The 19,405-nt window shown below is 45.5% G+C and overlaps 2 protein-coding genes across 4 annotated transcripts; both read left to right on the forward strand.

Annotated features, from left to right (window-relative positions):
* Positions 1 to 7,299: 7,299 nt before the first annotated feature.
* On the forward strand, positions 7,300 to 9,018 carry LOC109518678 (protocadherin-10-like). The gene is made up of 2 exons (XM_019874696.1): positions 7,300 to 8,733; positions 9,012 to 9,018. The coding sequence occupies exons 1-2, from the start codon at positions 7,562 to 7,564 to the stop codon at positions 9,016 to 9,018; spliced, it is 1,179 nt and encodes a 392-aa protein (XP_019730255.1). The 5' UTR covers positions 7,300 to 7,561.
* LOC109518669 (protocadherin-10) lies at positions 8,793 to 17,439 on the forward strand. 3 transcript variants are annotated; one of them, XM_019874684.1, is made up of 5 exons: positions 8,793 to 11,392; positions 11,483 to 11,581; positions 15,925 to 15,983; positions 16,080 to 16,228; positions 16,624 to 17,439. In XM_019874684.1, exons 1-5 carry the CDS (start codon positions 9,071 to 9,073, stop codon positions 16,932 to 16,934), a joined length of 2,940 nt encoding a protein of 979 aa, XP_019730243.1. In that variant the 5' UTR covers positions 8,793 to 9,070; the 3' UTR covers positions 16,935 to 17,439. The 3 variants fall into 3 exon arrangements, with proteins under 3 accessions (XP_019730243.1, XP_019730241.1, XP_019730242.1); XM_019874682.1 differs by having other exon boundaries at positions 8,794 to 11,581; XM_019874683.1 differs by having other exon boundaries at positions 8,794 to 11,581; positions 16,080 to 16,207.
* The last annotated feature ends 1,966 nt before the right edge of the window (positions 17,440 to 19,405 follow it).

Genomic DNA, 19,405 nt, shown 5'->3' on the forward strand with positions numbered 1-19,405 from the left:
AGGTGAGGGGCCGCAGCCACACGTTCTACTCTGATTTGTTTGCATGCCCGATTGCTGTGTGTGCGCGCGCGCGTGTGTGTGTGTGTGTGCGTGTGTGCGTGTGTGTGTGTGTGTGTGCGTGTGTGCGTGTGTGTGTGTGTGTGTGTGTGTGTGCGCGTGTAGCACCCAAGCCATGTGTGGAAAATGTTGTTGTCAACAGGCTAACTGTTGCTGACAAGCATACGCTAACTACTGAAGTCAAAAAGTTAAACGTACTCTATGCTCCTTTCACTCCCCCGAGGCGCTCTCTCACTCGTTCTCCTTCTCTCTGACTCTCTCGATGTTTCCCCTCTTTCCCTCTTTTTATTTTCTATATTTTTCTCTCTGTCATACCCTCCTGCTTTTTCTCTCTCCTGACGCTTTCTTTCTTTTTGCTCCCTCCGCCCTCCTTTCGCCATCTCTGATGATTTTAGCAGAGGTGTGACTCATTGGGCATGGAGCCACAATGTCAGGTAGTGAGGGGGTGGCAATGAGGTGGGGAGAAAAAGGGAGTAAGAGTGCCGTTTTTTTTCTTTTTTTTTAAGTGGTGAGGTATAGTGTTGGGGGGGTCATAGATATGTAAAACTGAGTGGAATGTGTGAGAGGGAAAGAGTGAGAGAGAAAGAGGGGGACTAGGGAAAGGGAGGGGTGTACAGTCAGCACAAGGAAAACATAAAAAAGGAGGGAAATGAATAATTTGATGGTTTCCGTCACAATTTACTCCCCCCGTCCCCCTCTTTTCTTGCTCATGTTTTGGCCTCAGTGCACATTCTGTGAGCTGACCAATGTGTTTATTTGAAAACCTGTTCATGGGCACAACCCTATTCATGACTTTTGGGGCTTTAAAGAAGATAATGACGTGGAGAGACATTAATGAAGACCAAAAAGTTGCAGGGAATTGGTTGGGGGCAGGTAAAGTGGAAAAAGACGGCCGGGATGAGCGAGGAGGAGGAGGAGGACTTGATGAGAGGGGGTTTAACATGCAGGCACATTCATGTTCATGTAACGTGTCACTCAAGTGTGTTGTGGCCCCCAAGGCAGGGGTTCTCCACCTTGGCACTCACACCAAACACACACGCACACACACACACAGACACAACTTTTGGCTCATGTTAATAACACTGTGCCATTTTCTTTCCTGCTTCTGATGAAACATTGTAGTGAATGATTTCATCTCATTTCCCCAAAAGTTTGGGTCAACCTGAGAACACAAACATATGCAATAAATACATTGACTTTATAATACTTCCGATGGAAAGCACATTTTAAAATTGGAATTCTTTAGAAATCCACCAGTTAGGATAAGCGGTATAGGGAATGGATGGGTATTTATTTTTAAGTCATCTACGTTTAAAATACATCAACAGTATGTCTTTTGCCCTAACCTCAATTAATTCATGTCAAAGTGTGGCATGAGTACCACCACTGGGATGAGGGCTCCCTCTAGTGGCATGCAAATGAATCACTGCCCAAATACAGTTCTGTTGTATTTTACTATATTTAAGTGTTGTGTGAATGTTCAAACTTCCATGATGTTAATAATCTTGAAGGCACTTTTTAGGATTACAACCTCTGTCTTGTTTTCGATGGACACTTGGGCCTACTATGCTACTGTCTTTTTTTTTTTTAATTTTGGTCATAGTGTCATGCGATTTTGTTGAATTTGATCAAGGTGCAGGCAGACAAATTCTGCACTCCGCTAGATGTGGGGTGGATGGCAAGTTATTTAATTTGAATTAACAAGTGCATGCATGAACATTATGAATCATAGTAGAAATTCATTAATTGAATGTGTTTGGATTATGATGACAATGATGATGATGATTATGATTCATTGTAGTAGTAGTAGGAGGAGGAGGAGTATCCATCCATCCATTTTCTAATTTGCTTATCCTCACAAGGGTCGCGGGCATTCTGGAGCCTGTCCCAGCTGGCTTTGGGCAGTAGTCCCCATACACCCTAGACTGGTTACCATCCAATCACAGGGCACACGTAGACAAACAACCATCCGCATTTACATTCAAACCTAGGGACAATGTTCAGAGTGGTCATTTAACCCACCATTCATGTTTTTGGAACGTGGGATTAAACCTAAAGTTCCCGGAGAAAACCCACATAGGCATGAGGAGAACATGCAAACTCCACACAGCAAGGCCGGGGCCCGAAATTAAATCCTGAACCTCTATACTGTGAGGCGGATGTGCTAACAAATCAATCACCGTGCCACCATTATTATTATTATTATTATTATTATTTTTATTATTATTATTATTATTATTATTATTTGCTGTAATAATAATATTAGTAGTAGTAATATCATCTTTAATATATTTTAAAAGCACACCTCTGACCGCGGCATGTGTGTGTGTGTGTGTGTGTGTGTGTGTGTGTGTGTGTGTGTGTGTGTGTGTGTGTGTGTGTGTGTGTGTGTGTGTTAGTGTATTGTCACACACATACACGCGATAGAGCATGGTCTCCAACTACTTTTTACAGCAGCAAAGTTGAAATCATCCACAAGTGGCGGTCTTCCAATTCCTGATGAACTTCTACTTAGCACGTGCCAATCTCTTGTATGGACAACTGAGAGCAAGTCAATTATCCTTCCAGTATGTAGCGCCTCACCTGCGGTAAATTCAAAGGGAATAAGAGGAGCAGTTTACTGTGTTCACTCCCACAATGGCGCAAACGCTCATTTCTAACTGTGCCTATCTTCAAAAATGCCAACAGAAAGAAAACTCCACCCATGTGCACAGTTGGATTGCTCCTTGTGCTAGATTTGCACTGGGCATTAAAATACAGCCCTAAATGTGCGTGGTTGTCTCTGCAAGTTGTGCTTGGCCTCTCACCCTGAGTCACCTGGAATAGGCTCCTTATTACTTTTAACTCTGCATAACATAAGAGGTAGAAAATGTTTGGATAGATGGCTGACATTACTACTCCTCATATTTCAGATGTATCTGAACCCTGAACTCAGCTTTTGTAGACATTCTCCCAATATTGCATCTATGAGGTCATTTTCTCCAAAAACCACACAAGGCGTCTTCCATCCCTGCTTTGGAATGAACACCAGGGGTCAACGGTAATCATTGCATAACTCAGGAACGCATGTTCAAGGTTCACCCAAAAACGTTTTTCTTTTTTGTCTTTCTTTTTTTATTTTACTGACCTACGTTTGAATGTGTTGTGTGGTTTCTATTACATCTTTGTATGTGCAGATTGTGATTAAGTGGGGAACATCCTGATCTGGTTATGACGGAGCCAATGAGGAGGATCAAAGTCATCCTGATAGATTGCCATCACCACTCCCACCTGTTTCCTCAGGAATGTGCCCCTTCTCGCCAGAGTGTGTGTGTGTGTGTGTGTGTGTGTGTGTGTGTGTGTGTGTGTGTGTGTGTGTGCGTGCGCGCGCGCGCGCACGCATGTGCATGCATGTGCATGCGCGTGCACGAGTGTTATGTCTATCACACTGTTTAGGTTTCTGCATGTGTGCCCGACTTTTGCATCTGTTACCCGCGGAGGAAAAACCTGTGTATATTTCTGTGTGTGTATGCGCTTATGGGTGTGCAGTCTGTTTCAACACGTCTGCAACTTGCGGGAATTTTATAATCTGGAGCTGGAATATGTGCTCATGTCTGTGTCTGTCTAGCTACTCCACCTCCTCCTCCCCCTCGTTCTGTTCTCACTCTCTGACAGATCCAGTGTGTGCGGCGGTTCGTACGCCCCTCCGAACATGCCAACTTCTTCCTGTTTGTCTCCTCTTTCCCCAATTCCATCTTGCGCCTCTTTTCTTTTGCCCAGAAATGTTATGCCAGCTCAGCGACAGACGGTTTCTCATGAGCGCCCTCTCACATATGGCAGACATACTGAGCAGCAGTGATACACACTGCATGCACGCACTGTCTCTATAGGCCTCTCAAGTTGCTGACATTTTCCATTTTTGCACATATAAAGTATAATAATAATATTAGTGGGTGTGACAGAGCAAGGGTCCATTCACTGCCACTGCCAGCCTCCTATTAATATCCCCCCTTCTTCGGGGGAATCTGAGAAGCGGCGGAGACCTTCAGTTTACACAGCTGAGGTGCATGTGGACCAAAGTCTCCATTCTCCCCATTTTCCCTCTTTTTCTCCCTCTCCTTTTACCCTGTCCTCGCGCTTCATTTTCCTATCACTCCGCTACTTGCCCTGCTACTGGCTCCTTCACAACGTTCTGTTCCCTCTCGTTTTCTGCGTGTCTTCTTTCCCCAACCATTTAGCAGCCTTCATGATTCTCTCCTCCATGCATGGGACTGTTTTTTTTCTCTTTCTATTAAGACAGATGTCAGATGTTTATTAAGAAATTGCCGGGAGGATTGATTTGCAAGTCATCCCCTCTTTCTCATACAATCGTGTCGGCCAGAATCATCAAAATAGTCTCTGAGTGACACCCACAGCCTTTTATGTACTATGCAAAAACACTGACAAGATAGCATGTCTGTTAACCATATGTAAAGATTTGCCAATGTGAAGAGTGGCTGTCTCAGACTTTCTTCCCTTGGTGTTTAGCGCTCTCTAGCGCATTTTTAGTGTCACCGCAAAAAAACAGAAAGAGAAGGGAAGGGAAGAAAGGTCAAGGTTCATTAATCTAACATTTCGATTAGAATGCAGTATGTAGTTTTTTGTAATGAAAGGTTAAAGGGAGTATTGTTGAATTTAAAGGTGTCAGCTTTGTTAGACTTCTTAATACATGAGGTATCTATTGAAAAGAAAACAGACCTCCTTCATCATTGTTCCTGAGACAACAAACAGGTCCATCCCACTCAAGTTTCAACCACATTTGTTGCGGTGACAATAAAGGCACTGTCCACAGCGGTTAGACTATGGATGCATGCAAACATTGCTGGAAATACCATATAGGTATACACACACACACACACACACACACACACACACACGTGTGTGTGTGTGTGTGTGTGTGTGTGTGTGTGTGTGTGTGTGTGTGTGTGTGTGTGTGTGTGTGTGTGATTGACATCCAAACTCTTCAAGATGACGGGGCATGTTTGACAAGAAAACAAAACAGCCATAGATCACATGAGATGAAGAATACTTTAGAGGATATTTGCGACTCATGGCATGACGTCATCGAGTAAGAAGCTGTTATGCACCTTTTTGGCCAGTAGATGGACATCTTGGCTCAAAGATGAAAACAGCATCGTTCTTTGTCCAATAAAGGACGGAGAAAGGGGAGTTTATTGACTCCAAAATATAGGTTGTGAGGGGTTTGAACACTATCTGGTCTACGCTTTGTTTACTTTAAAAATTCCTATTTTAGTGCATTTGTTAGTGCAGTCGCTTTTGTTTTGTACGGATGGATGGATGGGCGGGATCGATAGACAGATAGATAGATAGAATGCATGCAGTACGCGGTCTTCATGTGCATGTAATTTAGAATATGCGCCACTAGAGAGAGCCATAGGAAAATAACTCGGCCTCGCCCACTTGTCAGACAAATGAACTGTGAGGTCAGTACGATGTAACCATGTCAAGATAAAAAAAAATCTAATTCAGATAAATGTCACTCACTATGAAATGTTTTGGGGTATGACGCATTCACATATTTGGCCACTTTACAAAGGCATGGCACTGCATCCGGTGTAGAGTTCAGGTTGTTGGTCAGGTGGCTGCATGGACTGGAGAAAGTAATACAGTACTCGTCTTTCTGTCACATAATGGAGTGCTTTGCCAGGCGAAAGGGGCGGCTGAAACCGTCTTAATGCTCTGTGTCATGCATGTTAAAATACGTGGCACCAGGGGTGCGCCGGTCACAGCGTTTCGGGATTATTTATCACAAAACATTTGTATTCTTCCGTCGGAGGACCGTTGATCCCGGATAGCTACACACTAATCCTTCACTCCGTTAATTAAAAAAGAAGGCAAAGCAATGGAACTGGTGCTTTACCCGCTCTCTCCCTCTCCTTTTTCCAGAAATGTAATCATTTCTGGAGAAGCTTAACCATCTGCTTGAGGTTAAGTCTGCAAGAAGATTGTGTTTTCTGCTTATTTAAACCTGGGGATTGGAGATTTTCGTAAAATAGATGGTGTGGGGGCTGGAAAGAGATAATTCTAGGATATCTTCTGTTGTCATTTGTCTGAAAGCAACTCAAGTCATTCCATTTAGCACCTTATGTCGCGACACTATTCCATCTACCCAATAACAAATAATTGTTTATTTCCTGCCCTTTATCTACCATCCCCCTCGTCTCCTTTTTAGTTGGTAACGAGCTAAGAGCTGCCTGCGGGGCCCAGGCCTGTGTCGTCAGTCCCGAGAAGAGACTTCAAGAGATTTTAAGCCGACCACACATTTACATTAGGATGCCACTCGTGTCTGTGTTGATCCACAAAGGCGTCCTTTTGCTTTGCCCCTCACTTGGTCTCTGTGCTTCGGTGCTTGTCCATCTCACCAGCATGATACAAGAAAGGGATCCCTTCAAATGTTTGCTCATATCAGTTTTCGTTTTTCTGAACAACATTAACGTCATAACTGTAAACACGTCACCTATGAATGATCTAATCCAAACTGTAATACCTGATTAGGGACAAATATGATTAAATCGTCTCAGTGCAGCTTTTATGATGATTATGTTGATACATGTGCAGGCCCGCTTATGTGAATTAAAGTCTTGTAATGCGCATTTAGGGCATGGTGTATACCTCCTCACTGTCACTTTCATTACATTCCAAAAGAAGCTCAGACATGTAGACATCATTGTGATTAAAGGACAATATCTTTAATAATCGGTTGGTATGTTAAGATATCCTTTATTTATTTGTCTCACGCTGGGGAAATTTACATTGTAAATTGTTGTGGGGGGGGGGGTAATGAAAGGGAGTGTAAAAGGAATTATGGGAAATCATGAATTGAATTGGTCCATTCAATGCATGCATTGAGTGACATGAGATCCTTGGACAATGCTCTCCTTTCAAAGCCAGAAAAAAACGCACCACGGCATGCACCACCCAATTTGCCCTCCTTAGTCCAAATCTGGCTCTGACGTCTGGTGTCAAATTTACGCCTTCTCGTCTCTTTAATAGGCCAGTGGAAGTGACACGAGGGTGGGAAATGGTTAAACGTCGACAGTAATTAGAGTCGTATACTCTACGTCCGCCAATGCGGAGCACTGAGGAGCTCAAAGCACCCGCTACCCAACCCGCTTTCTCCCTCGCTCTGTCTCTATCTCTCTCTCTCTCCTCCCTCTCTTTCTCTTTCGCGCGCGCACACACACACGCTCTCACATACCTCCCAGCCGGCTCCTCCGGGTGTCCAATACAGTGGAAAATCAAAGTGCGAGCCTTCCCAGTTCACACACGTCCTGTGTGGTGCGTGGAGCACAGTGGAATAAGAGACAGGTGGTCCATCTTTCCTCACACAGTCTATTTAGTTTGTCACTTTTAAATATGCCTAAAAGTTGCATATCACGACCACGCTGGATTGTATTTTTTAACAGTGAATAATGCGTATTTTCGATTTTATCTGGCTGAGGTGACTTTTACGCAAGGCTATACAATGGAACAGAGGCTCTCCAGATGTAGCTGGGTGCCGGTGACCGGGCTCGTAATCTGTCTACTTCTCTGTGCGTGTGTGGTGGACTTGGTGCTGGCTCAAATTCGCTACTCCATCCCCGAGGAGCTGGAGCACGGAGCTTTCGTGGGCAACATCGCGGAGGACCTGGGCTTGGATGTATCCAAGTTGTCCGCACGTCGATTTCGAATCGTGTCCGGAGCCAAGAAGCAATATTTAGAAGTGAATTTGGAGAATGGAATTTTGTTTGTTAACGAAAAAATAGACAGAGAGGAGCTTTGTGAGCGCAGCCCTAGCTGTTTTTTACACCTCCAAGTTGTCATCGAAAACCCTTTAGAGCTCTACAGAGTAGAAGTTGAGATTTTAGACGTGAATGACAACCCCCCCACTTTCCCTTGGAGCGAATTTAACATCGACATTACGGAGTCGGCTGCGCCCGGCTCCTGCTTCCCGTTAGAGAGCGCGCAAGACTTGGACGTGGGCACTAATTCTTTGCGCTCCTACCAGCTGGGCGCAAACGAACACTTCATTCTCAACATCCAGACGCGCAACGACGGGAGCAAGTTTGCGGAGCTGGTGCTGGACAACCCTTTAGACCGGGAGCGGCAGAAAAAGCACGCGATGATTTTGACAGCATTTGACGGGGGTTCGCCGGAACGCTCCGGAACCGCTTTAATCACCATCACGGTGCTTGACGCGAACGACAACGTCCCCGTGTTCGATCGATCTGTGTACCGGGCCAGACTAGTGGAAAACGCGCCGAGGGGGACGCTGGTGCTGAAGCTGAACGCCACCGACTTGGACGAGGGCTCCAACGGGGAGGTGACCTACGCCTTCAGCGGACACGCGCCTCTCAGAGTGCGCGAGTTGTTCAGCGTGGATCCGTACACGGGTGAGATCCGCGTAAAAGGCGTCGTGGACTACGAGAAAGCCAACGTGTACGAGCTGTACGTGCAAGCGAGGGACAGGGGACCCTCGGCCGTGGCCGTGCACAGCAAATTACTGGTCGACATCGTGGACGTGAACGACAACACCCCCGAAGTCATTCTCACGTCCGTGTCCACGCCAGTCCAGGAAGACGCATCACCGGGAACCGTTATAGCGAGCACTGAGGAGCTCAAAGCACCCGCTACCCAACCCGCTTTCTCCCTCGCTCTGTCTCTATCTCTCTCTCTCTCCTCCCTCTCTTTCTCTTTCGCGCGCGCACACACACACGCTCTCACATACCTCCCAGCCGGCTCCTCCGGGTGTCCAATACAGTGGAAAATCAAAGTGCGAGCCTTCCCAGTTCACACACGTCCTGTGTGGTGCGTGGAGCACAGTGGAATAAGAGACAGGTGGTCCATCTTTCCTCACACAGTCTATTTAGTTTGTCACTTTTAAATATGCCTAAAAGTTGCATATCACGACCACGCTGGATTGTATTTTTTAACAGTGAATAATGCGTATTTTCGATTTTATCTGGCTGAGGTGACTTTTACGCAAGGCTATACAATGGAACAGAGGCTCTCCAGATGTAGCTGGGTGCCGGTGACCGGGCTCGTAATCTGTCTACTTCTCTGTGCGTGTGTGGTGGACTTGGTGCTGGCTCAAATTCGCTACTCCATCCCCGAGGAGCTGGAGCACGGAGCTTTCGTGGGCAACATCGCGGAGGACCTGGGCTTGGATGTATCCAAGTTGTCCGCACGTCGATTTCGAATCGTGTCCGGAGCCAAGAAGCAATATTTAGAAGTGAATTTGGAGAATGGAATTTTGTTTGTTAACGAAAAAATAGACAGAGAGGAGCTTTGTGAGCGCAGCCCTAGCTGTTTTTTACACCTCCAAGTTGTCATCGAAAACCCTTTAGAGCTCTACAGAGTAGAAGTTGAGATTTTAGACGTGAATGACAACCCCCCCACTTTCCCTTGGAGCGAATTTAACATCGACATTACGGAGTCGGCTGCGCCCGGCTCCTGCTTCCCGTTAGAGAGCGCGCAAGACTTGGACGTGGGCACTAATTCTTTGCGCTCCTACCAGCTGGGCGCAAACGAACACTTCATTCTCAACATCCAGACGCGCAACGACGGGAGCAAGTTTGCGGAGCTGGTGCTGGACAACCCTTTAGACCGGGAGCGGCAGAAAAAGCACGCGATGATTTTGACAGCATTTGACGGGGGTTCGCCGGAACGCTCCGGAACCGCTTTAATCACCATCACGGTGCTTGACGCGAACGACAACGTCCCCGTGTTCGATCGATCTGTGTACCGGGCCAGACTAGTGGAAAACGCGCCGAGGGGGACGCTGGTGCTGAAGCTGAACGCCACCGACTTGGACGAGGGCTCCAACGGGGAGGTGACCTACGCCTTCAGCGGACACGCGCCTCTCAGAGTGCGCGAGTTGTTCAGCGTGGATCCGTACACGGGTGAGATCCGCGTAAAAGGCGTCGTGGACTACGAGAAAGCCAACGTGTACGAGCTGTACGTGCAAGCGAGGGACAGGGGACCCTCGGCCGTGGCCGTGCACAGCAAATTACTGGTCGACATCGTGGACGTGAACGACAACACCCCCGAAGTCATTCTCACGTCCGTGTCCACGCCAGTCCAGGAAGACGCATCACCGGGAACCGTTATAGCCGTGATCAGTGTCATGGACCGGGACTCGGGTGAGAACGGCAACGTGGACTGTCAAATCCCCAACACCGTCCCCTTTCAGCTGCACTCCTCTTTTAAAAACTACTACACACTGGTGACAAGTGAGGTTTTGGACAGAGAAGCGGTGTCCGAGTACAATATCACACTCACGGCGCGTGATTTGGGCTCCCCGTCGCTTTCCACGAGGAAAACCATCGTGGTACAAGTGTCTGACATTAATGACAACCCCCCACAGTTCTCACAGCCGTCATATACTGTCTACGTAACCGAGAATAACGCCCCGGGCGCTTCCATTTGCACCGTGACTGCCTTCGACCCCGATTCTAACCAGAACGCCTATCTGTCTTATTCTATTCTCGAGGGTCAAATTCAGGGCATGCCCGTGTCCACGTACGTGTCCATTAACTCGGACAACGGCAACATTTACGCACTGCGCTCCTTTGATTATGAGCAGCTTAGAAACTTTCATATTCTCGTGCAAGCTCAGGACGCAGGTTTCCCACCACTGGCCAACAACGTGACAGTGAATGTTTTTGTTTTGGACCAGAATGACAACGCTCCGATCATCGTGTCCCCGCTGCCGAAAAACGGCACCGTCGCCACGGAGGTGGTGCCCCGCTCTGTGGATGCTGGTTATCTTGTCACCAAAGTAACGGCGCTGGACGCGGACGCGGGGCAAAATTCGCGGCTGTCTTATCAGGTGATGCAGGCGACAGATCCCGGGCTGTTCAGCGTGGCGCTGTACACGGGTGAAATCAGGAGCATTCGCCGACTGGTGGAGAAAGACGCATCCATACAAAGACTGGTTATACTGGTGAAGGACAACGGGCAGCCTCCTCTCTCCGCCACCGTCTCCGTTGTCCTCACGGTGGTGGACAGCGTCCCCGAGTCCTTATCCGACTACGGCGACCTCACGCTCAGCCCGCAGCCCCCCTCTAACCTCGCACTCTACTTAATCGTGTCACTCAGCACCATATCTTTCATCTTCCTCGTGGCCATCATCGTCCTGGCCGCGGTCAAGTGCTACAAAGACCGGGAGACCCTGAGTGGCTACAATCTGCCCCCCTTCGCGTGCTGCTGCTGCGGCGGCTTTCAGCCCGATCCTCCCCCGGAGATATTCAAGAAATCCAACCTCAATCTGCAGATTTCCTCCACGGCTAACAAGGTGCCCACCAACTGCACGGAGGTGAACGGAAGCAGCAGCCTGCCTCAGCCTTATTGTTACAAAGTGTGTTTGACCCCAGAGTCGTCCAAAAGTGACTTCATGTTTTTGAAGCCGTGCAGCTCCGCCAGCACGCCGCGCAACAACGAAGCAAAGAGCGCGGAGCACTCGTGGGGCGCGTCTGTGAACAACGGAGCGACCACCCCCAATGAGGTAGATATATGCAGACACGTTATAGAGGTGAAACCACTAAACTCACCATCGGCACTTTTGTCATGCATTGTATTGTTAGACGATTCACAAGAGCTGCGAATCTAATTATTGCAACACATTTTACGAATCATTGCGCATATTTTTAATGTTTTGCACGCGGAAATGAAATGAGACGAAGAAGACGCCTGATTAGCTTTCAATTGACGTTAATGCTCCACGGAACATAATTTTGCTGCGTGTGAGTTTATCGTCTGAGAATGAAGTGAAATGTGGAAGAACGTCGACACAATGCCTCAGGGAAACCAGGAAATCATGATTAATCTGATGAAAAAATATAAATCATTGTTAATGCCTCCTCCATCAGCGCCACAGCTCTGGATAAGGGAGGAAGGAGGGGCAGACTAAATTGCTCCCTGCACAACAGAGTCTGAACAACAAGTCAAGGGTAATGGACAAGGTGAATGACAGTTGAGATTCATTTGCCCACGGTTCTGTCCATTTTGGTGCAAGCAAGGCGTCAACGTCTAACAATTTATATAGGACAAATCTCCCCTCTGGCCATCCCTCAAGGGCACCATGGACAGAACCATTATCCTCAACACAATGTGTCGTATGCGCGATGGGAGGGCTGTCCATTATTGATGAAAAATGGCCAATGTTCTGGTTTTTGGAGAGGACACGGGGAGGGTGAGCCAGGGAGGAAGGGGGGTGCGCAAGGACATGACTGGACTGAGACGTGGCCCGCCTGTAGATGGGTCCCTACGATGTCCTCTGGGTGCAAGGGGAGACTAAGATATGAAGTCATATTTATCAAGGGGGACTTGGGGGGGGGGGGCTATGGTTCGAGGGATGGAGAGGAGGTAGGGGGCTGTAAGGAGAGAGGGAATTGAAGGAGGCAGGATAGTGTTTTCTAATTCAAGCACTGCGTAGGTGTGTGCGTGTGTGTGCGCGCGCGTGTGTGTGTGTGTGTGTGTGTGTGTGTGTGTGTGTGTGTGTGTGTGTGTGTGTGTGTGTGTGTGTGTGCGTGCGTGCGTGCCCGTGTGTGGGGGCGCGTGCGCCTTTATCACCACGCGCGACACCAGACTCCACCAAGCAGACTGACAAATGTCATTTCGGTCAGGGGCACACTACTTTTGGACACGGGAGGGGGCGGGTGCTGGGTCGATGAAGTCACAGCGGGGTTGTTATGCAGGTCCTTGAGGAGAGTGTGTCCCTCTTTAATCGTTAATTGGCTCCCTAATTCACTCATCGAGGCACGCACCCTCGCAAACGTTTACATACACGCTGCTGGCACGCCTAGAGAGAGAGAGAGAGAGAGAGAGAGAGAGAGGGAGAGAGAGAGAGAGGTCGGGATAGGACACATGCATCATCCAATGACAAACCCAACTGACACGGCGAGGCGCGCGGCCACGCGTGTAGCAAACCGAAGGCAGAAGGATGGCGAGCACGAGCTTGGTCTCAACGACCTCAAGTGACTGACTGTTCAAGGCTCTTCTAATGACAAACCTTGCTCAGGCAGTCCAAATATTCATGTAAAATATATGCAGAAAGAAAGAAGAAAAACAATGATCACTTTCTTCATTTTCTCCTTGGCAAGCTTTCCCTTTGATGATTTTCATCGTGCTCCGTTTCATCCCGCTGGGCTTCTAATTGGTTTTCTAGACTGCTTGGCAAGGGCCACACTTATTGTGTACAGATACTATGACTAATTATTATTGTATTTGTTATTGCCACTGTAGCTGTTCTAGTTATTCACCTAAAGACGCTATAACACAGAATATGTGACACAAAAGCATACTGTCTCCACACACCGCTGTTCAAATGCTAGCTTTTTGTGATACAAAACAAATGAGACCGAGACAAATAATTTCAAAACGTTTCCACCGTTAATGTGACCTGTCGCCTGTACAAGTCATTTCAAAAGGAAAAATTAAAATAAAATATAAACGTGGCTGCACAAGTGTGCGCACCCTCTTCTATCTGGGGGTGTGGCCATGTTCAGAATTTACCACTCACATGCAAAAACCGAGCTACATTTTGCATGAACACACTTGAAATCTCTCAGACATGTGGGAAGTTCTTTTCTCGTCCAACTAAATCAAGATGAAACTTTTGGGCCATAATTCCCCAAGATATGTTTGGCACAAAGACAACAGTGGTCATCACCAAAAGAACATTATAACAACAGGGGAGTATGGTGATGGCAATATCATGAACATGGGCTGTTTTTCTTCAGATGGAACTGGGGCCTTAATCAAGGCGGAGAAAAGTTGTAACAGTTCTAAATAGCAGTCAGTGTTAGCATAAAACATTTAAGCTTCTGTGAGAAAGAAAAAAAAATGTCAGAAAATACTGCTAAAACAGCTGAACTTTATTTGGGGATGGTCTGTGGCAGATGTGATGACTTTTATTTAACATGAGTCTGAATGTAAGTGGTTGATTTTGAACACAGCCAAAATCCCCTGATTTTACAGGTTATCGGTCATAAATATGGTGGAAAGAGTTTTGTAATGGTTTCACACGAGGTCATTTTTTTTATTTGACAAAACCTGGCATTTGAACAGAGGTGCGTGGACTTTTGAAAGCCACTGTGTAATGAGAGACTCATAAATAATAAATATCACTCGGGTGCCCCTTTACACCCCTCCCTCAACGATCATAGGAGAGAAGCAAAACTCAAAGTCAGGCAGACAGCTCGAAGCAAAATCATGCCACCTCGGCTCTGAAAAACTAATTTCTCCCACACATCCACAAGAGGGCAATACTGATCCATTTTGTATATCGCCTATCCGATTCAGGTTCTTGAGCCTTTCCCAGAAAGGAGACGACTCACTGGACTGGTCGCCAGTCAATCAAAGGGCACATTAGTCGAGGCAGACAAACAACATTCACTTGCGCTCACATTCACAACGTCACTGAGGGGATCTGGAGAGACACTGCCTGTACAGAAGGCAAGCAAGCGAACCCATTACCTTATCTGTTACTCTAAGTGTGTATCGATAAATAGAAATAATATTATTTTTTGTGATGCACTGAGGACGGGTTGCCACCCAAACACAGGGCAATAAACACAACCTGTTCAAACTCCCTTCATTATAATATAGACATCTGCAGTCTTAAATGAACCAAACATGTATGTTTTTAAAATGGGAGGATGCAAAGACATTCGGAAAAAAAACACACAAGCAAAAAAAAAAAAAAAAAGAGCAGCAGCATGCTTGCGACCCTAAGCAGTTTGGGGAATGAATGAATGAATATTATATTGATGTATAAGCATATTATATAATCTGGTAATGATTGTGGTTTTCAAAATTGCTCAATTAAACAAACTTTATAGTGTATAGTCAAGAACATTTTATATGATATATAGCCTACTAATCCCAGTCTCATACTTCTAAATAAAGAAATTTGAATGAATCAAGCCGAACTGAGCATAACTATTGCTGTAAAGGCATATTGGCACAGCGCTTGGATTGTGTCTCATTTGAGATGGTGTGTGCAGTAAATTTGATGCCTTTGACTGCATCCTGAATTATGTTAACTACAGAACAGAAGAATCACGTTGTAACTCCCCATCGTATACTGTATCATCTCCACCTGCTCAACTGAGAGTCAATCCAAGAAAACTATAATAATGATCAGTTTTGAATGACACTGTCATAGAGGTATACATTCAATGAAATATTTATTATTGTGGTTGTACAGTTTGCAATGGAGTACTCTGGCCTTCCTGGGTAGAGTTTGCATGCTCTCCCCGTGCCTGCGTAGGTTTTCTCCGGGTCCTTCCGTTTCCTCCCACATTCCAAAAACATGCGTGGCATGTTAATGAAACACTCTAAATTGTATATAGGTGTGAATGTGAGCGCAGATGGTTGTCGGTCTGTGTGTGCCCTGCGATTAGGTGGCAACCAGTATAGGGTGTCCCCCGCCTACTGCCCGAAGACGGCTGGGATAGGCTCCAGCACGCCCCGTCAGGATAAGCGGATCAGACAATGGATGGATGGATGGATGGATGGAAGTTCAGCAAGAGTTGGATTTTTTTCTGAAATGCCATTGCTATAAATAGAAACAGATGGCAAAATTGGTATTGTAGGTCAAACTTCAAAACAAAGAAATGAAAATTTCTCAAAAACCTGATATTTAAATCAGTGTCAAAAATCCATTTGGGGACACATAAAGCTGTCTCTGATTAAAATTTGCTGTTGACTAGTGAAATCTAACAAATTTAGTACAAACGCCAGTATGATGCCGCTCAGATGCAGTTATACTATTTGTGTAAAAAAGTTGGATGTAAATGTAAATGGACATTACTTTACAGGACAGTATCTTCTTTGTTTTTGTAGCTGAAGCAGCCAAACACAGATTGGACCCTCACTAAGAATCAGAATTCTTCGATCAAAAGGTAACATTCTTGACGAATAAACTTCATCTGGTTATGTGTCTGGCCAAGTGAGATATCAGTAAATGAGCAGTGACATGATTTCCATCTTCTCTCCAGTTATAATTCCATCAACATGGATGGAACACTGATGCGTAAGGCCATGCATGCGGACCCGGAAAACTTCGTCACCTCCATGACACCTGGACAGTACTGGACGTGGGGCACTCATATGAGAGGCACTAAGGGTATGACAAGCCAAACTGAATGTGAGGATAAAAACTCATATTGGAAAACCTTCACAATATTAGGTACCCCTAACAGCATCTAAACTGAGAGCTGGATGTAATAATTTGCCATGCACTCTTATATTACTAACTAAGGGAAGTTGAATGAATTGATGGAGCTGAATCAAGCATTATTATCGATGTAACTCGTTGGTACAATCTTGCATTGTGTCTGATTATACTGTGTGTGTGTGTGTGTGTGTGTGTGTGTGTGTGTGTGTGTGTGTGTGTGTGTGTGTGAGAGAGAGAGAGAGAGAGAGAGAGAGAGAGAGAGAGAGAGAGAAACTACATATCTTTTAGTGCATCCTCCATGATGCAAATTAACACCAAATGGAAGAATTGCTCTGTAATTCCTTCCTGCATATCTTCTACTGCAGACTATAAAATGTCTACATCGCCAAGTGGCGTTACCTCCCGGCCCTGGACTCCTCGCTGCACTCCTCCACCCCAGCAGCAGCAACCTTCTAACCCCCCACATCCTCACCCACACCCGCACCCGCCACCAGACTACCATCACAACGTGTACATTCCCGGAACGCCATCAGGCTTCTGCACCCTGAGGCCTGTGGCACAGCGCAGCGACTTGGACGCCCATAACTCCTTCTCCACCTTTGGCAAGAAGCGACGCCTCCAGATGTCCCCTCAGGGGGAGGCTGCCATGATCAATAACGACTTGTACAATGACTGACATCCCACTGACTGACTGAGTGGACGATTTGAGTGATGGATCACCTGAGATGAGATGAGGATCATTTGTTACATAAATTAATGAACAGTCGGCTTGTGAGTGGCTTAATATGTGAGCTGAATGAGAGGTCAGGACAAGGAGAAAGAATGACCGCTGGTGGGAAGCAGATGTTTGTGGTTATTTATGTGACAAAATGTCTTCAATGTGTTTTTTATTACAGTTATTATTATTGCTATTCATTTTTAGACAATCAAACAGGAGGTGCGGCTGTGACTTCTAAAATATATGATAAGCATCAGTAGGTAATTCTTTTTCACATCTTTATGTATGAAATCAGATTGTTGAGTTGTAAGAATATAGAAAATGTTTTTTTTGTACGCTCTTCTGCTAACATGTGACAAACATCATGCTGTACGGTACACGCAGGTCACAACAGGAGCCACAAAAAGATGGGGAATACTCCTCACACATGTACTGTAAATACATTAATGGAAATAAAGTATTTTTTGCATTACATTTCTTTCTCAAATGTATAAACAATGAAGAAGGCGCATGGTCTTCACCCAGACTTCAGTTGGCAAATCAGTATGCGATATGCACACAGATGCAAGTTTTGTTCATCGAGGTTTAATTTACTTGAGTCAATTATTTTCAGGGTGAAAAGGGTACAGCTACAATCTTTTCGCTTTGGTAAGCCATTTCCCACCTAGATGAATAAACACAGTAAAATGCTAACATATGCTAATTGAGGCGCTTGCATTTCCATTTGCCCGCAGAGGACGATGGGGGCTCATTGACTGAACAAACAAAAACTCCTCTCTCGAAAATATCACTTTAATTAAGAACACGACCACACAAACGTACGAGTGTCGGGGGAGTGGGTCGACTCCTCCAAATGCCACACCTGCATGGGAGCTCAGGGGCCCAGAACTTCTTTCTCTTCTTTCTCCGTGCCCTTTTACTTGTTAATTCTCTGGGAAATTGTTCAGGAGATTACAGATGGCTACTGGCCAGGAACAAAGAAGGTTTAATTAGGTCGTCGTTTGGCTCAGACTGAGAATAATCTCGTTAATAACGAAAAGGTGATCCATAGAGAACCGTAGAAGGGCAGGACAGCTTCTCTGGGGTAAGGTGATTCAGAAGGGGAATCCTTTATAGGTCAAATAGGATGAATTGAAATTAAATAAATGGGGCTCTAATAGAGTTTCTGTTGCAGGAACAACTTTTACTTTGCAATTTTTCATTCTACTCGTGGAGTAAAAATAGCCACATCTTCTCTTTAATGGCGTATATACGCGAGTCGTGAATAATCAAACAAATACATAGATACAATGTGATCTAAATTTCAAAAATCTATTTTTGTCATCATCCCGTCGGTCAAGGAAGCCGTTCGTTGCCGTGGTGCTCAACTTTTGACCAGTGGTCGTTTTCTTCTTGTCACACGCTGTGCCTCCACTCATCCACCAGAGGGCGAATGTGATCCACGTTCAAGATTGGGCGAGTGAGGGGAATTGACGAGCGTCTCCGTCTGTCACACACACGCATCGAGAGAAAAAGGAAACAATATCAGCTGTAAAACTTGCTTGTAAAGGAAAGAAATAGAATCTACCTAAGCAGTACATTTAATTGACAGTGTTCTCTAGTGTCACCCAACTCACTATCGATTCAGTCTGGTACAATATATGTGAGATATGAAACTACAATATTGAGGAATACAGACAGTTTTACAGTACAACGTTGCAAGTACAACATTGCATTCCTCGCATTTTCACGTTGATAAATGGCATAAATGCATATGATATGTACACAAAAACACGTGAAACAACATAAAAAGGTGCAATACGTACAGCAGATGGCGCCAGTGAGTAAGATTGTTGAATTACTGTCCAACAGTCTCACCCTTCTCAGAGAAATGGCGATAGTGATTAGTTGCACTTATCTCAGTTAATATAAATGGTGAGTGTAAGACAAAGGTCACTGGGGGAATATTTATACATGTGTATGTACTGTATTATTTTTCCATTGACACAGTTCTGAAAAATGCCACATATTTTATCTATAGTATAAGTTTAACATCAAATCAATTCATAGTTCCTTCAATCATGATTTTGTTATACACAATCAAAATTTGTAATACACATTAATATACCCACTAAAATGAGGAAAACCTTAGTGACATAATTTAGACTAAAAGGGGGTGAGCTATAACAAAATCACTTGTGAATGAACAGCAAACAGTGAGCATTGTTGTCTGTAATCCATCCATCCCTCCATTTTTTGATCTGCTTAATCCTCACAAGGGTCGCGGGTGGTGCTGGAGCCTATCCCAGCCGTCTTCGGGCCATCTACATTGTGAGGTCGACGCGCTCAGCACTGGACCACCAGGCCGCTTGTCTGTAATATGTTTTAAATTTGACTGATTTCACAGTATTGAAACAAATTGAAGCAAAAATTTAAAAAGCCAATGACAA

The sequence above is a fragment of the Hippocampus comes genome, unplaced genomic scaffold (genome assembly GCF_001891065.2).
Source record: "Hippocampus comes isolate QL1 unplaced genomic scaffold, H_comes_QL1_v1.1 scaffold118, whole genome shotgun sequence".
Taxonomy (NCBI): Eukaryota; Metazoa; Chordata; class Actinopteri; order Syngnathiformes; family Syngnathidae; genus Hippocampus; species Hippocampus comes.

Coding starts and splice junctions, on each gene's coding strand:
- LOC109518678 (XM_019874696.1), top strand. CDS start 7,562: ATGGAACAGAGGCTCTCCAGATGTAGCTGGGTGCCGGTGACCGGGCTC.
- LOC109518669 (XM_019874682.1), top strand. CDS start 9,071: ATGGAACAGAGGCTCTCCAGATGTAGCTGGGTGCCGGTGACCGGGCTC. Junction 15,984..16,079: donor CAGAATTCTTCGATCAAAAG/GTAACATTCTTG, acceptor TCTTCTCTCCAG/TTATAATTCCATCAACATGG. Junction 16,229..16,623: donor TATGACAAGCCAAACTGAAT/GTGAGGATAAAA, acceptor CTTCTACTGCAG/ACTATAAAATGTCTACATCG.